Source organism: Miscanthus floridulus, chromosome 12 (assembly GCF_019320115.1).
Source record: "Miscanthus floridulus cultivar M001 chromosome 12, ASM1932011v1, whole genome shotgun sequence".
Classification (NCBI taxonomy): domain Eukaryota; kingdom Viridiplantae; phylum Streptophyta; class Magnoliopsida; order Poales; family Poaceae; genus Miscanthus; species Miscanthus floridulus.
In genome coordinates, this window is record NC_089591.1 from 5,971,226 (window position 1) to 5,989,687 (window position 18,462).

The 18,462-nt window shown below is 42.9% G+C and overlaps 2 protein-coding genes and 2 pseudogenes across 2 annotated transcripts; 2 read left to right on the forward strand and 2 right to left on the reverse strand.

The window, feature by feature from the left end:
- Window positions 1–402: 402 nt before the first annotated feature.
- On the reverse strand, window positions 403–3,807 carry LOC136496645 (succinate dehydrogenase subunit 3-1, mitochondrial-like). Its single transcript, XM_066492375.1, has 3 exons — window positions 3,624–3,807; window positions 1,520–1,585; window positions 403–934 (listed from the first exon to the last, which is right to left on the reverse strand). The coding sequence occupies exons 1-3, from the start codon at window positions 3,790–3,792 to the stop codon at window positions 645–647; spliced, it is 525 nt and encodes a 174-aa protein (XP_066348472.1). The 5' UTR covers window positions 3,793–3,807; the 3' UTR covers window positions 403–644.
- Window positions 3,808–3,833: 26 nt separating this feature from the next.
- LOC136496644 (uncharacterized) lies at window positions 3,834–10,934 on the forward strand. The gene is made up of 13 exons (XM_066492374.1): window positions 3,834–4,051; window positions 4,166–4,248; window positions 4,880–4,937; window positions 5,897–5,956; window positions 6,609–6,738; window positions 6,854–7,080; window positions 7,646–7,738; window positions 7,823–7,894; window positions 8,701–8,733; window positions 8,863–9,000; window positions 10,200–10,256; window positions 10,523–10,609; window positions 10,691–10,934. Exons 1-13 carry the CDS (start codon window positions 3,923–3,925, stop codon window positions 10,724–10,726), a joined length of 1,203 nt encoding a protein of 400 aa, XP_066348471.1. The 5' UTR covers window positions 3,834–3,922; the 3' UTR covers window positions 10,727–10,934.
- Window positions 10,935–11,838: 904 nt separating this feature from the next.
- LOC136495512 (uncharacterized) lies at window positions 11,839–14,435 on the reverse strand (annotated as a pseudogene).
- Window positions 14,436–16,379: 1,944 nt separating this feature from the next.
- Window positions 16,380–17,626, forward strand: LOC136495398 (peroxidase 28-like; annotated as a pseudogene).
- Window positions 17,627–18,462: the final 836 nt, after the last annotated feature.

Consider the following 18,462-nt stretch of genomic DNA (forward strand, 5'->3'; position numbering starts at 1 on the left):
TGGGGGTATAAATTGATTTTATAGTAATTGATTGATGTTCAAAATTTTCTTCTAAATCTTATAAAATATCAAATTTAAATGGATAGCTGGTCCAACTCCTTTGTTGATTTAGATGGACCATAGGAGATAGGCTTCATGATGATAATGACGGCCACAAAACATATGGTCAATGCCATCGAGCTATAGCTGGGCACACGTATATCTTAGAGAAACCTAACGTTTACCAATTTCTCGTAAAGCTTTATATATTGCGAATGGTAACCCCAATGGCTATACATGTTCCAAACGAGCTTAAGGACATGTACAGACAGGTATACACTAACGCACACCAATGCTGTTATAGGTTATCATTACCATGACAATTGACTAATGCATTTACCGGCCAAATCTGCAGACCTCATAAGTCATAATCGTGTACATTCATAATGGGGAAAACCTCCTTGCACTGATATTTGATACTCCTATTACACTGGCATCTGATATATTTATTTCACAATGTAGCAGTAGTACTGATTATTACAGAAGTTTTCCACGCATGGCAAAGATGTTAATCCAACTGCACCTTGCGTTGCAAGGTACCACAGACGACGAAACACTCACGGAAATGGGTAATGCCGTTTCTCCTAAGATGCAGCAGATCGCTCTCAAACACCAAACATCAGGCTGAACTTGGTGGCGAGAGGGACGGATATGATGGCAACTCCCAATGCGACACCGAAGATTCGGTGCGAGATAGAGAAAGTCGCACTGAACTGCGGCTTCTTCAGAGGAAGGTGGGGCGACAGTGGGCGGTTTGCAACAGGAGCTGACAGGGGGCGACTTGTGTGCAGGGGTCGGCTTCCAGGTGCAGACATCTTGGGCCGCAGAGCTGCTAGGGGGGAAGATGTGTAGCCCCTGGTTTGCTCAAGATTTGAGCTCAAACTACCAAGAGCACCTGAAAAAGATGAACGGCACAAATTTATAAGGGCTAATTATACATAATGAACTGCAAACTTTTATAGTGTCATAACTGAGAGAAAAAAAGAATACTCTGTGATACATCAAGAGGGACATCTAACTGCATTTCACCAAAGAGTATATAAAGAAACATTAACTATAGTGCATTCACATATGTACACCAAACTATGCTTCTAAATGAAAACGAAATACATAACAAATTATTAATGCTATGAGGCATGCATGAAGTGTTGCTTCAAGGTAAGGAAGAACACTTGTTACTATATGTTGTAAAATGACCAGAAAGATATGACCTCTATTGGCCTTCCCTTATCCTTGTGCTATGATGGACCGAATACTAGTCAACATCTCAATTATAAGCCCATAGCTTCCAGAATGAAAGGCTATAGTGTCGTTTCGAGCCTCACATTACAGCACATCCTGAATGACATAATGTAGTTGGAAGGATGACAGTGTGCCACAACTATCTTCTAATGGGTCCCATGTCTCAATGTAATATTGACTTGTCTTGAAATTACAACAGGACAGAAAACATATAACAAATCAGCGCAGGAGTTTTTACCACGGAGAGCAAATGGAGTATCTCTCAAGGGTGCATATCGAGTGTTGCTGTTACACTTCTCCATTGCTGTGCAGCAACCAATAAGCATTAGCATCAACACAGGAAAATTTTGAGCAATGTAGAAACATTAAGTAATTGTCAATTAAATTGGAGAATGTCAAAATAATTGCCTAAAGAACTTGATTGTTTAGAACAACTCAAGGAATATTTCAGCAATTTTTCTCTTCTTAATATAATGATACACAGCTCTCCTACGTGTTCAAGAAAAAACATTCAGCAATTTCGAGACACTAGCCAAACTCTATTTTTAACAACATGAAATATCAAAATGAAGGATAAAAAATAAAAGATATATTGCAGTTCACAATTGACAATCCAACACAATATCTTAGCTTTCTCATTATGTGCACTGTGACTACAGTTTGATGGCATAGAGAACATAAATTTGAGCATATTAACATAGTGAATTTTCTAAGCACTTTACTCATATTTAAAGAGCCTAGTCTGTCCAAAAGTCCAGATACACATACATTCTTAAGCAAAAGCATCAGTTGTCAATTTGTCATACAATTGAACTATTGTAGATAACTTACATTTTCCACTAAATCATCAACATCACAACTGAAGCAAACTACATTTGTCTATCCTAAGTCCTGTGGACTCAAATGTATGAAGAGGGGGGAAAACAAAATTAGAGCCCTAAGATTTTCTCATACAAATAAAATTGAAGGATGCAACTTATAACTACAATTACAGCAGTGAACTTTCGCATATCATGATTGAAACAATGACAAACCACGGTATCATTAGGGATTTGCACAAAGCCAACTATCCATAAGAACATGAATTATTCTTGCAAATTTCAATCCTAATACATATGTCATATCAGGGTAAGACTTAATATGGGGAATGGAAGATTCAATTAAAGGGCGTACCCAGTGCAGAGAGCTCCCGCTCTGTGCGGGGTCTGGGGAAGGGTGTTAGTAGCAAGCTTTACCCTCGCCTGTGCAATGCGAGGAGACCGCGACTCGAACCCGGGACCTTCCGGTCACAGGCGGTAAGACTCTACCGCTTGCACCAGGCCCGCCCTTCGAATGGAAGATTCAATTCTGGGAGAGAAAAAAAATCTGTCAAGAAGTCCAGATACACAAATTCTGGGAGGAAAAAAATCACATCGAGATGACCCACAGCAACACCAGGTGGATCAGAGTATTCATCCCATGAAGGAACATTAGGACCTCACCTGACAATACTGGCCTCACAGAAAAGAAGAGCTTCTAAAGAACAATACGAGCTATCCAGTGAAGGAAGGTCGTGCTTCCTTACTGACAATAGAAGCAACACTACATTGCTGTGGCTGAGTGGCAGACATGCAAGTTATGAAAGTTTTGTGTGTCAACGCTGCTGAATTATCACAAACATTACACTATTGCTTGGGGGTGAATGAAAGAGCAAAATACCCAAAACATTCTACCCACAACTAGATCAGTAGTTTTCGTTCACTTGGTATTACTTTAGACACAATTACACAAATTACACAAAATTATTGGGGACAGATTGTTTATGTCATGATTGCCACAAAATTTCACTCAGTGTGTGTAAAGATCTTTATACTTTGTAGGATCATAATTACTTCGACAACGCGTCTCCAAATTCAGCATGACAGTATTATTATACTACTAGTTTTAGGCCTGCAATTCTTAGTAGCTGCATATCAGAGTGCTCAGTGTTCATTAAATTTTGATAAGCACTAGTCTGTAATCCTTAGGACATCACACTGAGTCGCTGATAAACCACAGTATCAAAATTGAAGGCTGCAACTTATAACTACATTTACAGCAGCGATCTTTTTTTCTCTATATACTTCACAAGTCACAACTCTACCAACACAGCATCCATCGCCGCCTAAGATCAGATTTATAAATCTATCCATCGGACGAATCTACGCCAGCTTACATCTGCACCCAACCTAACCAAATCGGGGGCTGCGACTGGACGGATCGCGTTATCATAGATTCATAGCATACTCGAAATAGCAAATCAAAATCAAACAAAGAACGCGATCCATATTGGGACGGGATGGATCGGGATGAGAGGTACTCACTGGGCTTCTCCTGCTCGCCGCTAGCCCGCGTGGTCGTCGCGTCCGTTCTTCCTTCGCCGCCGCCGATGGACGGAGATGCCGGTGGAGAGCGAGCTGCGGACACAGAGGATGGGAGGACAGAGGAGGGGTGTTCTGGGCCCAACTGTATAGACAAATGGGCCAAACCCATTACGAACTTCCTATTTCAGACCACGGGTCAAATGGGCAGAAGAAGATTATGGGCTTCTAGCATTTTGCGGGGAGCGAGGGCGAGCCGTCCCGTTCCAGAACACTCCCGCACGAGCGAGGGCGCTACTGCCATGGCGAGCGGGAGCGGCGGCGCTGCGGCGCGGATGGACCCGGAAGCGGCAACGGAGCTGGTGCGGAAGGGTGCCACCCTCCTCCTCCTCGACGTCCCCCAGCGCACCCTCTTCGGAATCGACACCCAGGTCGGTGGGATTCGGCCCCCAACGATCCCGTCTCGTCTCGTAGCGAGCTGCTTGGTGCGTGCGTCAAACAATGTGACGGGTTTTCACCTCTGCCTGCTTCTCGTTCGTCTGCAGATGTTCTCTGTTGGGCCCAAGTTCAAAGGGATGAAGATGGTGCCCCCGGGGCCCCATTTCGTTTACTACTGCTCTCCAAACAGGTAGTAGCTACAAGTCCCGATTCTTACAACATCTCAACTACCAATTATTCGGAAATAATGTCGATGGTTTGTGTTGAGAACGCCAACTAATTTTTCAGTACATGAATCGGTTTCCTTTTTTTGAACCAGTCACTGTCAGTTGTGCAACAAATCCATTGTTCTAGTTTGTCAGATGGAGGTATTGTGCAGAATTAACCCAACATCTTACTTAGAGTTTGAGTTCCTTTTTAATTGGCATGAACAAGTGACTGTGATGCTACTTTTACCATGGTGTGCTCACAATCTTAGTACTTTGAAAGGGACTTTGCTATATATGAGATAAAATGCTAGAATGCTAATCGCACACGTTTCCTGCGATTATGGACCCCAATAAACATGGTATAGAGTAGTGTTAGATAAGCAGCATCTTGCTGCCACTTTCCTCTTATCTTGATTGCTTCTATCCAGCCTTGTAACATTCTTAAAACTGTTTGGCGCTGTGTGAAATGGTGGAGTATTTGTGTGCATGCTCCTTTTGGTTTACTTCCATTTGCAATGTGTTCTGATGGTCCTTATCTATAATGCCATGTCTTCATTTAATAGAGAATGATATAGTGCACTGACCATTTGTCCAAAATCTGAACACTTTTAGGCATGGGAATGAGTTTGCACCTACTGTCGGATTCTTTCTTACTACACACCCATCTGAGGTACTTCTTTCTATTGGCTTGAAGCATGTGTATTGACTGCAGAGAGGATATTGCAACGAGTATTCTTTATAGAATTAAAATGCATGCTATTCTTTGAGTTATTGAGGGTTCATCACCTGTATGCTAAGGAAAATTGTATTTTTTTATATATTTGGGATGAACTGTTGAATTGATCAATAAATCTACTAGATTATGACTCGTGTTTCTTTTATTATATTTCTGCAGGAGGTATCAAATAAGATACTGAATCATAATGTAATATGCTTTATATTTATCTTAACCTTCCATTTTTGTACTTTAATTTTCAAGTATTTCTTTCATTTTCACTTACTAAACAGAAAAGGTGCATTAGCTATAGTACTGTGTATCTAGTTAGTCCATTTGAAGTATTGCATAGCACATTCTTGTGTTTTAGTATATAATTATTCTGTCCTGCCCATTTCCAAACTATATTGGCTTTTCTTTTTAATCCTAAAGTATAAAGTATAAAGCTTGTGCATAATTTAGATGCTTTTTACTCCCTTTTGCCCTTGTTTATTTTGTGGCCTAAGCATTTGTGCATGACACCCAAACATACTATCAACTCTCAGCTTTCCAGTCAAATTAATTGAATAGTAGGGAATTCATGTCATTTTCTCTTCTGGATCTGTCAATTTGCAAAATCTTAACCTGTGTCCCTGTTCAAATTTTCCTTTTGACAGGGACAAAAGGGAGTACAAATTTTCCTTCTATAGGATGAATACAAAAATAATAACAGCAATAAATGTAAATATGGAAACTGATATATAAAAATGTACTTGGAAGTGTGGTGTAATAATAGAAACTGGAAGGGAAAAAAGAATCAGAGTTAAAAGTAATAAAATCCATTCCATGTTTAAGATTAAGAATCAAAGGTTTCAACTGATGGCACTTAACTATATTTTTACATATATAGTCATCTTCTATTTGGTATTTTCTAGGTGATTGTTCGAAAGTGGGATGTACAAGACGAACGGTTAATCAAATTGTCAGAAGAAGAGGTGCTATATTGAATACTATTTGAATCTTTTGTCATTGCTGGACCTTCTGTTTATGCTGTCCTGTTCAATTGCTAGTAGCAAATGTGAGATTATGATAATGGATTATTAAACCAACACAACTGTACTGGCAGTGTGAGCTGTAGTGCATTGTAGTGATGCTTGCATGAAACATTATTCATGCTCTACTTCAATTATTCTTGTTTTACTTCTCACCATTTTTTTTGCACTACATTACAAGATATTCTACTGAATTTAGGTGGCAATTACCCAATATATATATGTAGTTAAACAAATTACATTTTGCTATATGTTAGTGTGGCAGCTTCAAATTCTCATATTTTGTCTTTGTGCTTCATGGGCTATGGCTTCATACACTGTAACCTTTTTGCCCCTAGAACTTCAACCATATAATGCTAACTCATGTTGCTAATAAGGCACCAGATGGATGGACTCGACTGGAATAATGTGACAACAATAACACAGTACATGAAATGTGATTAATTTAGAGAATTCTATGCTCAGCTTGTTTGATTTTGTCTGTTGCCATTGATAAATGATATGTGAAACATGAAGTGGAAAGGAGGATTATGTGTTTGTCCCATTGAAGCTCCACAGATGCTTTTTAGTGATACTAAATTTTGTTTTCTGGTAGGATATCAGATACTCAGAAGCTGTAAGACGTTTTGAATTTGATGATCAGCTTGGACCATACAATTTGGATTCTTATGGAGATTGGAAACAACTTTCAAACTACTTGTCACCGAATGTCATTGATCGTCTTGGTATGAGATGTGTTCCTTGCTTTTGTTTTGATTGAATGAGAATTAGTCACATCATGACATGTTTGTTGAGATCAATGAGGGGGGTAGAAAATAACCATGTTTGGTATTTGTCCAGAACCAATTGGAGGAGAAATCACAATTGCGTGGGAGTCATCATGGTTGGATAGAGCCCCCCAAAGTGACATGGAGAGACGTTTGGTCGAACAACTAAGAGAAGTAAAGTTTGCAAAGAATGCTCCTGTGCCGTCTGAGCGGAGAGGATGCTACTACACAAGTATCCCTGCTTCAGTTAAGCATAAGGACATCTCTGGGGGTGACTTGACGGCTCTGAACTTGGACAAAGTAATGTTCTTATCATTTGTAGTCCACCCATATACTCACCACGTTCCAAATTATAGTTCACTTCAGCTTCGTTTCAAAAAAGTCGGAAGTTGTCTAACTTTGACCAAGTTTATAGAAAAATGCACCAAAGTCTATTTAGTTTCTTCAAATTTTCCATGAAATATGTCTTGATAGTGCATTTACTTGAACTCATAATGTTAATTTTTTTTTCTAAAAACCTTGTCAAGGTTAGAGAAGTTTGACTTAGGACAAAACTAAAGTGAACTATAATTTGAAACGACTGAGATTAAACAGTACAACAAAGTGCAATCATAGTTTGATAACACAGGGATCAATAGGAATGACATGACACTGATTTCCTTTGGACTTTCATATGCTTATAATACTACATCTAAAATCTTCTGAATTATAGTACAAGATCCAGATAGCCATGGTAAATTTCTGCTGTTATTGGTTGGTTTGCTCAAAGCAATCCCTCCAACAGATGTCACTTGTTAATAGAAGCCCTGATTGTTGAGTTGGCAACTTAATAATTATTTATTCATGAGGCAATTCTACTTCTCAGACAAGTTTGCTGGAGATTGTTTTGGCCAAAAATTATGAAGGTGAAGAAGATCTATTCCTGGGGGAGCTTCAGTTTGCTTTCATAGCTTTTATGGTACTACAGACAAAACTAAATATTTGAATTGTTAATGATTTTGGGTGCTAGTAGACTTTTCTTTGATGTATTTGAGTTATGTAGATGGGTCAGTCACTGGAGGCTTTTATGCAGTGGAAAGCACTAGTCAGTCTTCTTTTGAGCTGCAGTGAAGCTGTAAGTAGTTAATTGATGGATAGGATTCTTTTGTGGTATTCCTTTTATTATTACCGAAACATATTTATTCTTGTGCTGAATGCATACATTCTTGTTGTGTCCATTCCACTAGCCCATCATTTATGTTGAAAATTCTCTTTGTTTAATATTTGGTCACATAGGTGCTTTGCTGACGTCAGGACACATGTTCATGAAATTGAGAAACCATGCTTACACATGAAACGGTTCAATCACATTACATAACTTTCTTTTTAAGAGGCTTCAATAGCTCATTAACAACAAAAAGTAGACATTTAGTTTGTGTCTGAACTTCCTTCTCAACACACATCTTGACGAGGTTAAGATACTGTACTTCATGTATTTTCCAATCAAATTCCATGACTATGTTTTATGTTAGGTTTTAATAGCTCATTAGTCATTACCAATAGTGGCCACTGTAGTTTGGAAGTTACTGACCTGCCGACACAGTTAAGAAACATTGCTAAGTATTATAAAATTGGATCCCCAAAATCAAAGTTAGATAACTTGAAAGTGAAATACGGAATGAATAGAAGACCATATATCTGCACTAGGAATGGCCAAATGGTTGGTTTCTATGAGGAAACTGCAGCTGTCTTTTTGAGACCTAACCACTTCGTGTGTGTGTCTGTGTGTGTGTGCCTGCATGGGATGAACAACACTTGTGTGTGTGCCTGCATGGGATGAACAACACTTAATAGCTAATACTTCCCCTCTTGATTATTTCTTTCTCTGTGACAGATAATTCCATATGCTTATTTGACCCTTTCTTTCTTTATCCTTGGCAGCCCCTTCATACAAGGACTAACATGTTTATAAAGGTATTATCTGGGCGTTCTACTTTTTGTTCATGAGCTCAAGCATGTGTTTAGTAAATTATCTGATGCTAATATAGCAAACCATGGAAACTAACAGATTTCTGTCTGTTATCTGCTTTGTGTTTCATTCAGTTTATAAGGACATTATACTATCAACTCAAGCATGGCTTTCGACATACCCAAGATTCCAAAAGTGGGGATATGGGCAATTCTCTGTGTTTGGATGAAGCATGGTTTTCAAGAGACATATTCCTGTACCGTCTTTCCAAGGTAATTTTGCTGATACAGTGTTGATACACACAGGGATTAAGATCATATTTTTGTTATTTCCTAAATTGAATTATGTGACTAACAGGAATATTATGTTACAAACACGACTAATATACCTTAACAGCGAAATATGAGTAGAGTTAACCATATCTTAGTATGCCAAATTAGCCCCCGACAAGCTACCAATAGCAGAGCTAAGTTCCTAACTTCCTATTTTAAGATCATTCCTACCATATGTGTCTTAGCAATATTTCAAGTTCTACTGCATTGAGTGCATTGGCAGACAGCCAAATATTTTAACTTCACTTGGTAAAGTACGCCCCCTCCCTGAAAGTAGTTTTGTCTAGTTATATCAAATCCCAGGGAATCACTTCTGGAAATGCTGTAGAAGGAAATAAATGTTCAACAACATATTTGGTTGGTTTGTTTTGTTTGGAGTTCATAGTGCAGGACCCTGAAATCCCTAACATAGAATTTTGTAAACAAGAAAATTGTTTTGTTTTTGCCTTTCAATGTTTTAAATGCCTTGTGTATACCTATTTTTTTTTCTCGAATATGCAGAACTGCATATCATTGCATTAAGAAGGAGAGAATATCAACAAGACACGCAAACTCACACCACACCTTTACTCAAGGATCCCACACGCACCTGAAACTCAAAAACACACTCGACTAGAACCACTAAAACGACCTTTAGCAGCAGCAGCCAAAATCCGCGCCAAGCCTTTTGCACCAGGCATACACCAGAGGGCCCTTCAAAAATTCTTCTAAGAACAACCTGGGCATTTGGTGCAGCACCATTAAAAACACACTTATTTCTGTGTCTCCAAATAATCCATGCTTCCAAGGTGATCAACAAGTTTACTCCACTTTTCCAGTGTCCTGGAATTGAAGTATCCTCTACCTAAATGAAAGACATAGGAGGAAAATATTATGTTAATTTGATATCGTGTTTGGTTCATGTCCATATTTCAGATTTTCCCACGTCAAACTGTTGAGTGAACCAAAGCTTTAAAGAAACTCATCATATTTCAGATTTGCCAACTTCATACTGCTGAGGGCACATGCTGAAACTTGTTTTGTATAATGAATTTGAATTATCTTTGAGTGTGAAATAGTGTGCCTGGAACTACGCCAGCAGCTTAATTAATAATAACTTGGTTACTCGCACCATTGATTTCTCTTAATTGCATTTGCAGGATTTCTTTACAGTTGTATTTGAAGCCCCAGTCGTGGATGGAGACCTTCTGTCATGGGTTGGCATTCCTGAACTGATAATTCCACATGTCAACTATATATACATATTATTATATTATACTTGACACCACAAATCATGCTACCAATTTCTGTATTTTGGACTTAAACTGAGAGCCGGACTTTCTATTTTGTGATTTAAATAGCACAAGAGGACTAGGTTCTGGGCTATTGTGATCCCTGGATTATTGTGCACAACTTTTTAGAAACTTGGTTATATATGTAACTGATCACTGTAGGATATCTCACATTTCCATCCCATATGCAGGCTAGAAAACTAAAATCGCTTCTGGAGACTACATTTGGGTGGGATCTTGAGGACAATGCAGTGAACCTTATTGATGAAGATGATGAGGTAAATCTGGACCGAGATCAAATGATGTATAGCATTTCTCTGTTACACCTTAGTGAGACTGTTGTTTCCATATTACCGCAGTTTGCTCCTGTGGTTGTGGAAATGGATGGATCATAGGCTACTGAAGTCAGATTCCATGAAACTTCTACTTATGCAGAGAAGCCAGCAGTTGTTCACCCTTTCTACTTTGATCTGTATATTATGTCATGCACAACACTGAGTACTGCCTTACGCTGATCTTGCTGTTAGAATCTTACGCCATCTATACTTATGATCTAGGTACACTGGTGCGCTGACTTTTATGAAGTTTTACTGTCTGTACTTACATTGAATATACGTGCTAATTATTGACTTGGTTTCCACTTGACTACCTGTTTAAAGATGTAGATAATTAAGTAGGCTTGCTTGTTTAGTGATCCTGTGGTATCGTAGATTTTGAAGTGTTTGGCCTTTTAATACATGAAGAGCTTGAACTCTATAGCTGCATCAACAGCAGTGTATCTTGGATCCTGGTAGAGCTATGTACTATGCCCAATTATTGGGCATGCTATTGTAGATAATGCAGAGTATATTCAAAGTTCAGCTAGGCGCTAGGCGGAATCTAGGCGCTGACCCACTGCCTAGCGCCTAGTCGGGAGTACTCGGTCCTAGGCGTTTTGGCAATATAGCCATAAATTATATATATATTATGTATATAACTATATATATATGTATATAACTACTATATATATATATATGACTATATGAGTCACAGTAATGAGTAAGTAGAAAAAGAGGGCAGTAGACATATCTGATTCCTAGCTGGCTTACTCTTGCTTTCTTGCATGTTCCTAGCTCCTGCCTCCTGCAACACATTTTCACAGCTAGTAGTTAGTAAATTAGTCAATAGGCAGCTAGCTGGTCATCCAAAAAAAATAGAAAACACTAAGTTGTGACTTATCTGGATGATTTCAGCAGCCTCCCATCCATGAGCATACCATATCAACAGCTGGTAATTACAATACAAGTGGATAGGACAGTAATACAAGTGCACAACACAATTTATAAATAAAGGACAGCACAAGCACATAGTTGATAGTTCCCTCACTCACTGTAGTTCAATACAAGCTGCACAACACAATTTATAACTAAAGGACAGTACAATACAAGCTGCAGTTCATATTTCTTCGTCACTGTAGTTCACATCCTCATCGTCATACTCTTCTTCTTCAGACTCAAATTCTTCTCCTTCATAGAGCTCCCTCACTTGCACTTCTACGCAGCTCAAGCTGTTCATCTGCTCCCATTGCCTCTCCAATGACAGACCAAGGTATCCTGGTACCTTCCATCTCATCTTCCTCCCCATCTCTAAAGTCAGCTAATGCACAATCATCCCCACCCTCTTGGAGAAAACCTTGAGCTTCAGTTGTATCACTAGACTGAAGTATCTTAGTGATTTTGTTTGACTTCATCTTCTCTCTCTTACTAAGCAGCTTGGAGTTGAATTGGATATACACCAGCTTGTTGAGGCGGGTTGTAGTAAGCCTGTTCCTCTTCTTAGTGTGTATCTACAATTTAAAAAGAGCATTCTCAGTTCTACAATTAAATTGTAATGCTGCTGAAAGCCTGAAACATGTTCATAAATCATAATAGATAGGTAGTTAGGTACTAACCCCTTCAAACCCACTCCAATTTCTTTCACAACCAGAAGAGCTTGATGTCAAAGATAGGATCCTTGTAGCCATCTTCTGTAAAGTTGGTGTTTCATATCCATACAATCTCCACCATGATGCTGAAATAAAAAAAACACCTCTATTAGTTTAGAAAACAGCAAACAACAAACAACCATGAGCCATAGGAAGTACCTCTACCTGGGTTGTAATCAAAGTTTTCAAAATTCCTAGTAAGCTTCTTGCTAAAGGGTCCTTCTCTATTTTGAAACTTCTTTAGTTCAATGTTGGCAGCCATATGCTGCATGTCCTCATCATGATAAAAAAATTTCTCAACACAAGATATAAACCCTTCTGATATTTTGGGCTGATCAAAGATTGATGGGTCACTATAGCTATAGTGAGGATTCAGCAAATAGGCTATCAAATGCAATGGAGAATCAAGTCTTTCATTCATCTTCTTGTCAATAACAGCTATTACATCCTTGAACCGAGCCTCAACATTTCCAAAGGCCTCTTTGATCTGTCTCTTTGCCTTTAGTAGTTGTCCATAAAGGAAACCCATGGATGGCCTCACATCCCCATCAACCAAACGGAGGACTTTGACCAATGGCTCAAAAACAGTCAATGTTAGCTTCACATCCTTCCAAAAGCTTGGACTCAATATAGTTGCTGTTGCCTCTTTTCCTTTCTTTGATTTCACATCCTTCAATGAGTCCCACCTACTATGAACCACCATCTTCCTTAACTGGTCCTTCTTCTCTTGCATGCTACTCAAAGTGAGAAAGTTTGAAGCAAACCTAGTCACTCCTGGCCTCACTACCTCTTTCTCCTCTGTGAAGTATCTCAAGCACTCCAATGTCCTTGTGTGCCATAGACAAATATGGTAAATGCCTTTGCTTGGTCAACCACTTTCTTGAACCGAGTCAAGCTGCCAATTCCTTGGAGCATAAGGTTGATTGTGTGAGCTGCACAAGAGGTCCAAAATATGTGTGGTCTCTTCTCTTCCAATAGCCTCTTTGCTCCCATGTTGTTAGAGGCATTGTCAGTCACTACTTGCACCACATTGTCTGGACCAATCTCTTCAATTGCTTTGTCCACAAGATCAAAGATGACCTCACTGGTATGTGAGACATGTGACATCTCCTTAGAGCTGATGGAGGAGGTTCCATCAGCACAATTGGTGCACAGATTCATTATGCTTCTCCTCTTCCTATCTGACCAAGCATCGGTCATAATAGAGCACCCATTTTTTATCTTCTTGGCTTCACGTTCCTGCAGCAGACTCTTGGTTCTTTCATATTCTTCTTCCAACAATCTCTCACGAAGTGAATCTTGACATGGAGGTACAAGTCCTGGACCAAACTGACCAATTGCTTCACACATTTGCTTAAACTCATCATTGTCACATGCATTGAAAGATATTGCTGCCAATGTTAAAAAAGCCTAATTAGTGATCATGAATAACATCTAATGAATTAGTGATCATGTAATGTAAGTACAGAAGAGTATACTAGCAATTTACCATGTGTATAGGCCCATCTTGCAATATACTTATGCACCTCATGTGTTCTTTCTTTCCAAAGTTCCTTGTTCAGCTGCTGTTGCTTCAAAGAATCAGTCTTGGTAGCTTTAGGATCAATAGCACGTGTCCATTTGTCCATGGGTCCTAATTTGTGAGGCTCTGAACTTCCAACACAAGTGACTTCATCTGACTCTCCAACCCTAGATACATTAACTTCCTCTCTAAGTTCTAGTTCACGAACAGTCTTCTCCTCCCTCTTCCTTTTTGCCTCATCTAGTGCTTTCTTGTACTTCTGTTTAGCCTCCATGGCCTGCACTGTTGTAGCCGTGCATTTCTTCACATTCTTTCCCTCATGAGCCAAATGCTGCTTCAACCTATAAATCCCTCCCCTCATCTCCTTCTTACAAAGCTTGCACTTCACCTTGTCCTTGTTGTTAGGATCAACAAGAACACCATACTCCCATCCAACATCATCCGAATTCCTTTTCAGGAGATTCGCTGACTCACTATTTTCTCCCTCACCTAGTGCACCCTCTGTTGTAGACATCCTACATTTAGACAATGGGCATTCACAGCAGGCAAAATCAGATCAACTCATTGATGATCAAGCAGTGGAGCTTGGAACATCCAATTTACAATGAGATTAGAACATCTCTTCCCTAGCTAGTTACTAACTGCTTGCTACACTTTGTTTTGTTGTGATAATTTTGAGTTCTAGACTGTGCATTCTTCATGTCTAGGAATGGTTCATCACTTATTCAGTGCATCACTTGCTATGGAGAAAAAAATCAACAAATGTCTTGTAATGTCATTAGGAATCTGTGATCTGTACATAAAAACTTTGCTTCATGTACCTAGATATAGGCATGATCACAATTTGCCAGTGCTGGATGGCTGTTCTAATCACAGGCATTCAAATCAGAGGAGAGAAGCAGGGGATGCATTCAAAACAGAGGACATGGAGGAGAGGAGCAGGGGAGGGGCCTGACCTTGGTGCTGCAGGTTCCAGGCGGGGCAGCAGCTTCCAGGCGGGGCAGAGGAGGCCGGCCGGGACAATCCTCCAGGCGGGGTCGCGGGGAGCAGGGGAGGCGCCTGACCTTGGTGCTGCAGGTTCCAGGCGGGGCAGAGGAGGCGGGGCAGCAGCTTCCAGGCGGGGCAGAGGAGTCCGACCGGGACAAGCTTCCAGGCGGGGTCGCAGGAGGAGAGGACGAGCGGGAGTGGCCGAGCGGGCTGCGAGCGGCTATCTGCGACCTGGAAGGCAAGAATCAAGCGGGAGCGGACCTTTTCCTTCTTCTCCTTCCCGCGCGCTTCCTTTCCCGCGCCAGACGCCATAAGCGCGCGCGCTTCCGCGGCGGACAAATTTTGCCGTTGAGCGGGTCGTCCGCCTACGCGCCGCCTTGCGCGCCTGCGCGCTGCGGAATCGCCGCCGAGGCGCCGATTTGCGCTGCCTAGTCGCTGCTCCCGCCTAGGACTGCGACTACACCCTAGTCTACGCGGAGGGCCGTCGATTAGCGTTTAATCGCGCCTAGGCGCGCCTAGGCGAGCGCCTAGCGGAACTTTGAGTATATTATCTCTCTGTATATACCTAATATGATAATATTAAAGAGTGGAGGCCGTCTTTTTTTTACTTGTGCCTTGTTCTGTACATCCATATGTGATCTGGACTTATGAGTTGTATTCATAGGAGATTGAATAACTCGCATCCAGTGATGGTACGGAGTCAAGTTTGATTTCAAAATGAATCGTGTTTCATCTCAACATACGGACACGTTTGGTTGGAAACTATAAACGCTAGCTAATGCCGGTTCTCTGTGTGAGACAGCATAAAAAGGCTCAATGTGTTTTCCCTGTAGAGACATCAATCGAATCCATTTGTGTCGTGCGCTTGACACTGATTCGATCGTGTAAATTGAATTAATCAGATTGTGACTATCCATAATATTCTAGTCTTACCAGCTCATCCCGACAACACACAGGTTGACGGCTCCATCTAAGCTTTTTTCTTTTTTTTTTCAAAAAAAGGATCTGAGTTTTTTTTTTCATAGTAGAATAGAAAGAAAGGTGTGGGCACCCAGACCTCCCGTATTCCTGCTCCGTTCTTTGATCCGACCCTCGCTCATAAAAACAACGTGATTCATCTTCACATCTTGCAGAGTTTTCGTAGCAGTAAAATGGAGTAACCTTTAATTTCGGCACTTGAGGCAGTCATCAACTGCTCAGTCACTACGATTAGCAGATCACCAAGAACCGTCGCTTCAATGGACCTGGTGAGCACACTTTACTTGCATTGGACAGCACATAAACAAGATCGCCTAAAGAAAAACAGACACAGAAAGTATTGAAGTATGTAGGTTGTGTACATACATTGGCCGGTCATTGTTCCAGGGCCGATGTGAACTTGTCTTCTTTTTTTTTTTTTTTTTTTTGCTTGCGTGGTCCGTTCCGTACAAAACTACACGGTAACGAAACAGGTTCCAGGTCTATTAATGTATTTCCCGCGTTATTTTAAAATCCTCACGTTCACTTGGCATACATCAACAACCTTTACCTGGACAATGCATCACCATCATCACTACAAGAACATAGGAGGGAGGCGATGTCGTTAGGACCTCCGGCACGGGGAGCTATCTGCTTGCTAGCTGCGTCGATCGTCGTCCTTAGCACGGTCGGTCTCAATGCCACCAGCTCCGCCGCCGATATCTCACCTGACGATGACTACGGTGAGGGCGGTGGCGGCGACGACTCGTCCTCCTCCTTCTCCTTCACCTTCCGACCGGAGACGAGTTCACCCGGTCTGGTCTTCGGGTTCTACGACGAGACAGTGCCCGGACGCCGAGGAGATCATCTCGTCCACGGTGCGGAAGCTCTACCACTCGGACCCCAACGTCGCCGCCGCGCTCGTCCGCCTCTTCTTCCACGACTGTTTCATCCACGTACGTCATCAAAACAAACAAACTCCATCTCATCATCATCTTCCCTGCGACGCCGCTCACACGCGCGCACACCAAGACGCTGTCTTCTCCTGTACGAGCGTACGTGCAGGGCTGCGACGCCTCGGTGCTACTAGACCGCGTCGACGGCCGGAAATCAGAGCGCGACGCCGGGCCGAACCAGTCGCTCCGAGGCATGGGCGCCATCGAGGCGATCAAGCAGAGAGTGGAGGCGGCGTGCCCTAGAACCGTCTCCTGCGCGGACATCCTGGCGCTCGCCGCGCGGGACAGCCTCGTCCTCGTCGGCGGGCCAACCTACCCGGTGCTCACGGGCCGCCGCGACAGCGCCCAGAGCTTCTACCACGACGTCGTGGCCGGCGGGGGCATCCCGCCGCCGAACGCCACCTACGCCATGACGCTGGCCGCGTTCGCGCGCCGCGGGCGGGAGTTCACGGAGCGCGAGACCGTCGCGCTCTTGGGAGCGCACAGCATCGGGAAGGTGCGGTGCCGGTTCTTCGCGGACAGGATCTACGACTTCGCCGGCACCGGCGCGCCCGACGACTCCATCGACCCGGACATGGTCGGCGAGATGCGCGCGGTGTGCGGCGGCGATGGCGACGACGGCGCGGCGCCGATGGAGATGGGGTACTACAGGCAGGGCCGGGAGGTGGGCTTCGGCGCGCACTACTACGCCAAGCTGCTGGAGGGCCGCGGCATCCTGCGCGCCGACCAGCAGCTCACCGCGGGGAGCACCGTGCGGTGGGTGCGCGTGTACGCGTCCGGAGCGCGCGGCGAGGAGGTGTTCCGTGAGGACTTCGCGCACGCCATGGTTAAGCTGTCGGCGCTCGCGCCGCTCACGGGGTCGGCTGGGCAGGTCCGGATTAGCTGCTCCAAGCCTGTCCAGGACAACTGAACTGTAATGAAGGGGTAGTATCCATGCTTGCCATTTTACGGTGGAAGTGTACTCGACCGTACCAAGATAACTGTACATTTTCCTTTCCGACAAATCAAAAGGCTTTTTAAACTTAATAACTAAATATATAAAATACTAATATTTATGATACATAATAAATAAAGAGTGAAATACACTGGCGGCCCTTTAACTTATCGCCCTGTGCAAGTCCGGTCCTCGAACTTGCAAACACGTAAAATGGACTCCTGAACTTGTCAAGTTGTTCACCGCAGGTCCATTTCCCATCCGGCGCGGCCTCCAGGTGACGTGGTAGCGCCAGCGTGGCGGATGAAGCACGTGAGCCGCACGTTTCAATGTAGGCCCCTCACGTCAGGGTCGCCCCCTACCTCCCGCTCCGCACGGGACGAACGCCGTCGCCGGCAGCGCTTGGACCACGCCTGGCCACGCCCTTCTCCCCGCGTCCCCTGCATGACCAAGCACCCCACGCGGACCCTTTCTACGCGCCGCAGCCCCTCGCCCTGAGCTGCTCAGTCCCGCAGCGCCGAGTCAGAGATCCGCCATTGTCGGCATGGAGCCAAGCTCCTTGACCGGCCTTTCCTCTCCTCTCGCGGTCTCTCTCTCCCTCTAAAATGGTGCCCAGAGTGTCGCGTGAGCACTCCGCACTCACTCCGCTTCTCCCTGTGCTCCATCTCTCGCTCTACAGGCGCCGCCGCCTCATCCCGAGCTAGCAGCGCCGCCGCCGCCGTCGATCTCCTCCTCTGCTGCTTTCCAGCAGACGCGAGCTTGTCGACGAGCTTCGAGGCGTGCTAAGGCACCCTCCAGTGCTCCCGCGCTCT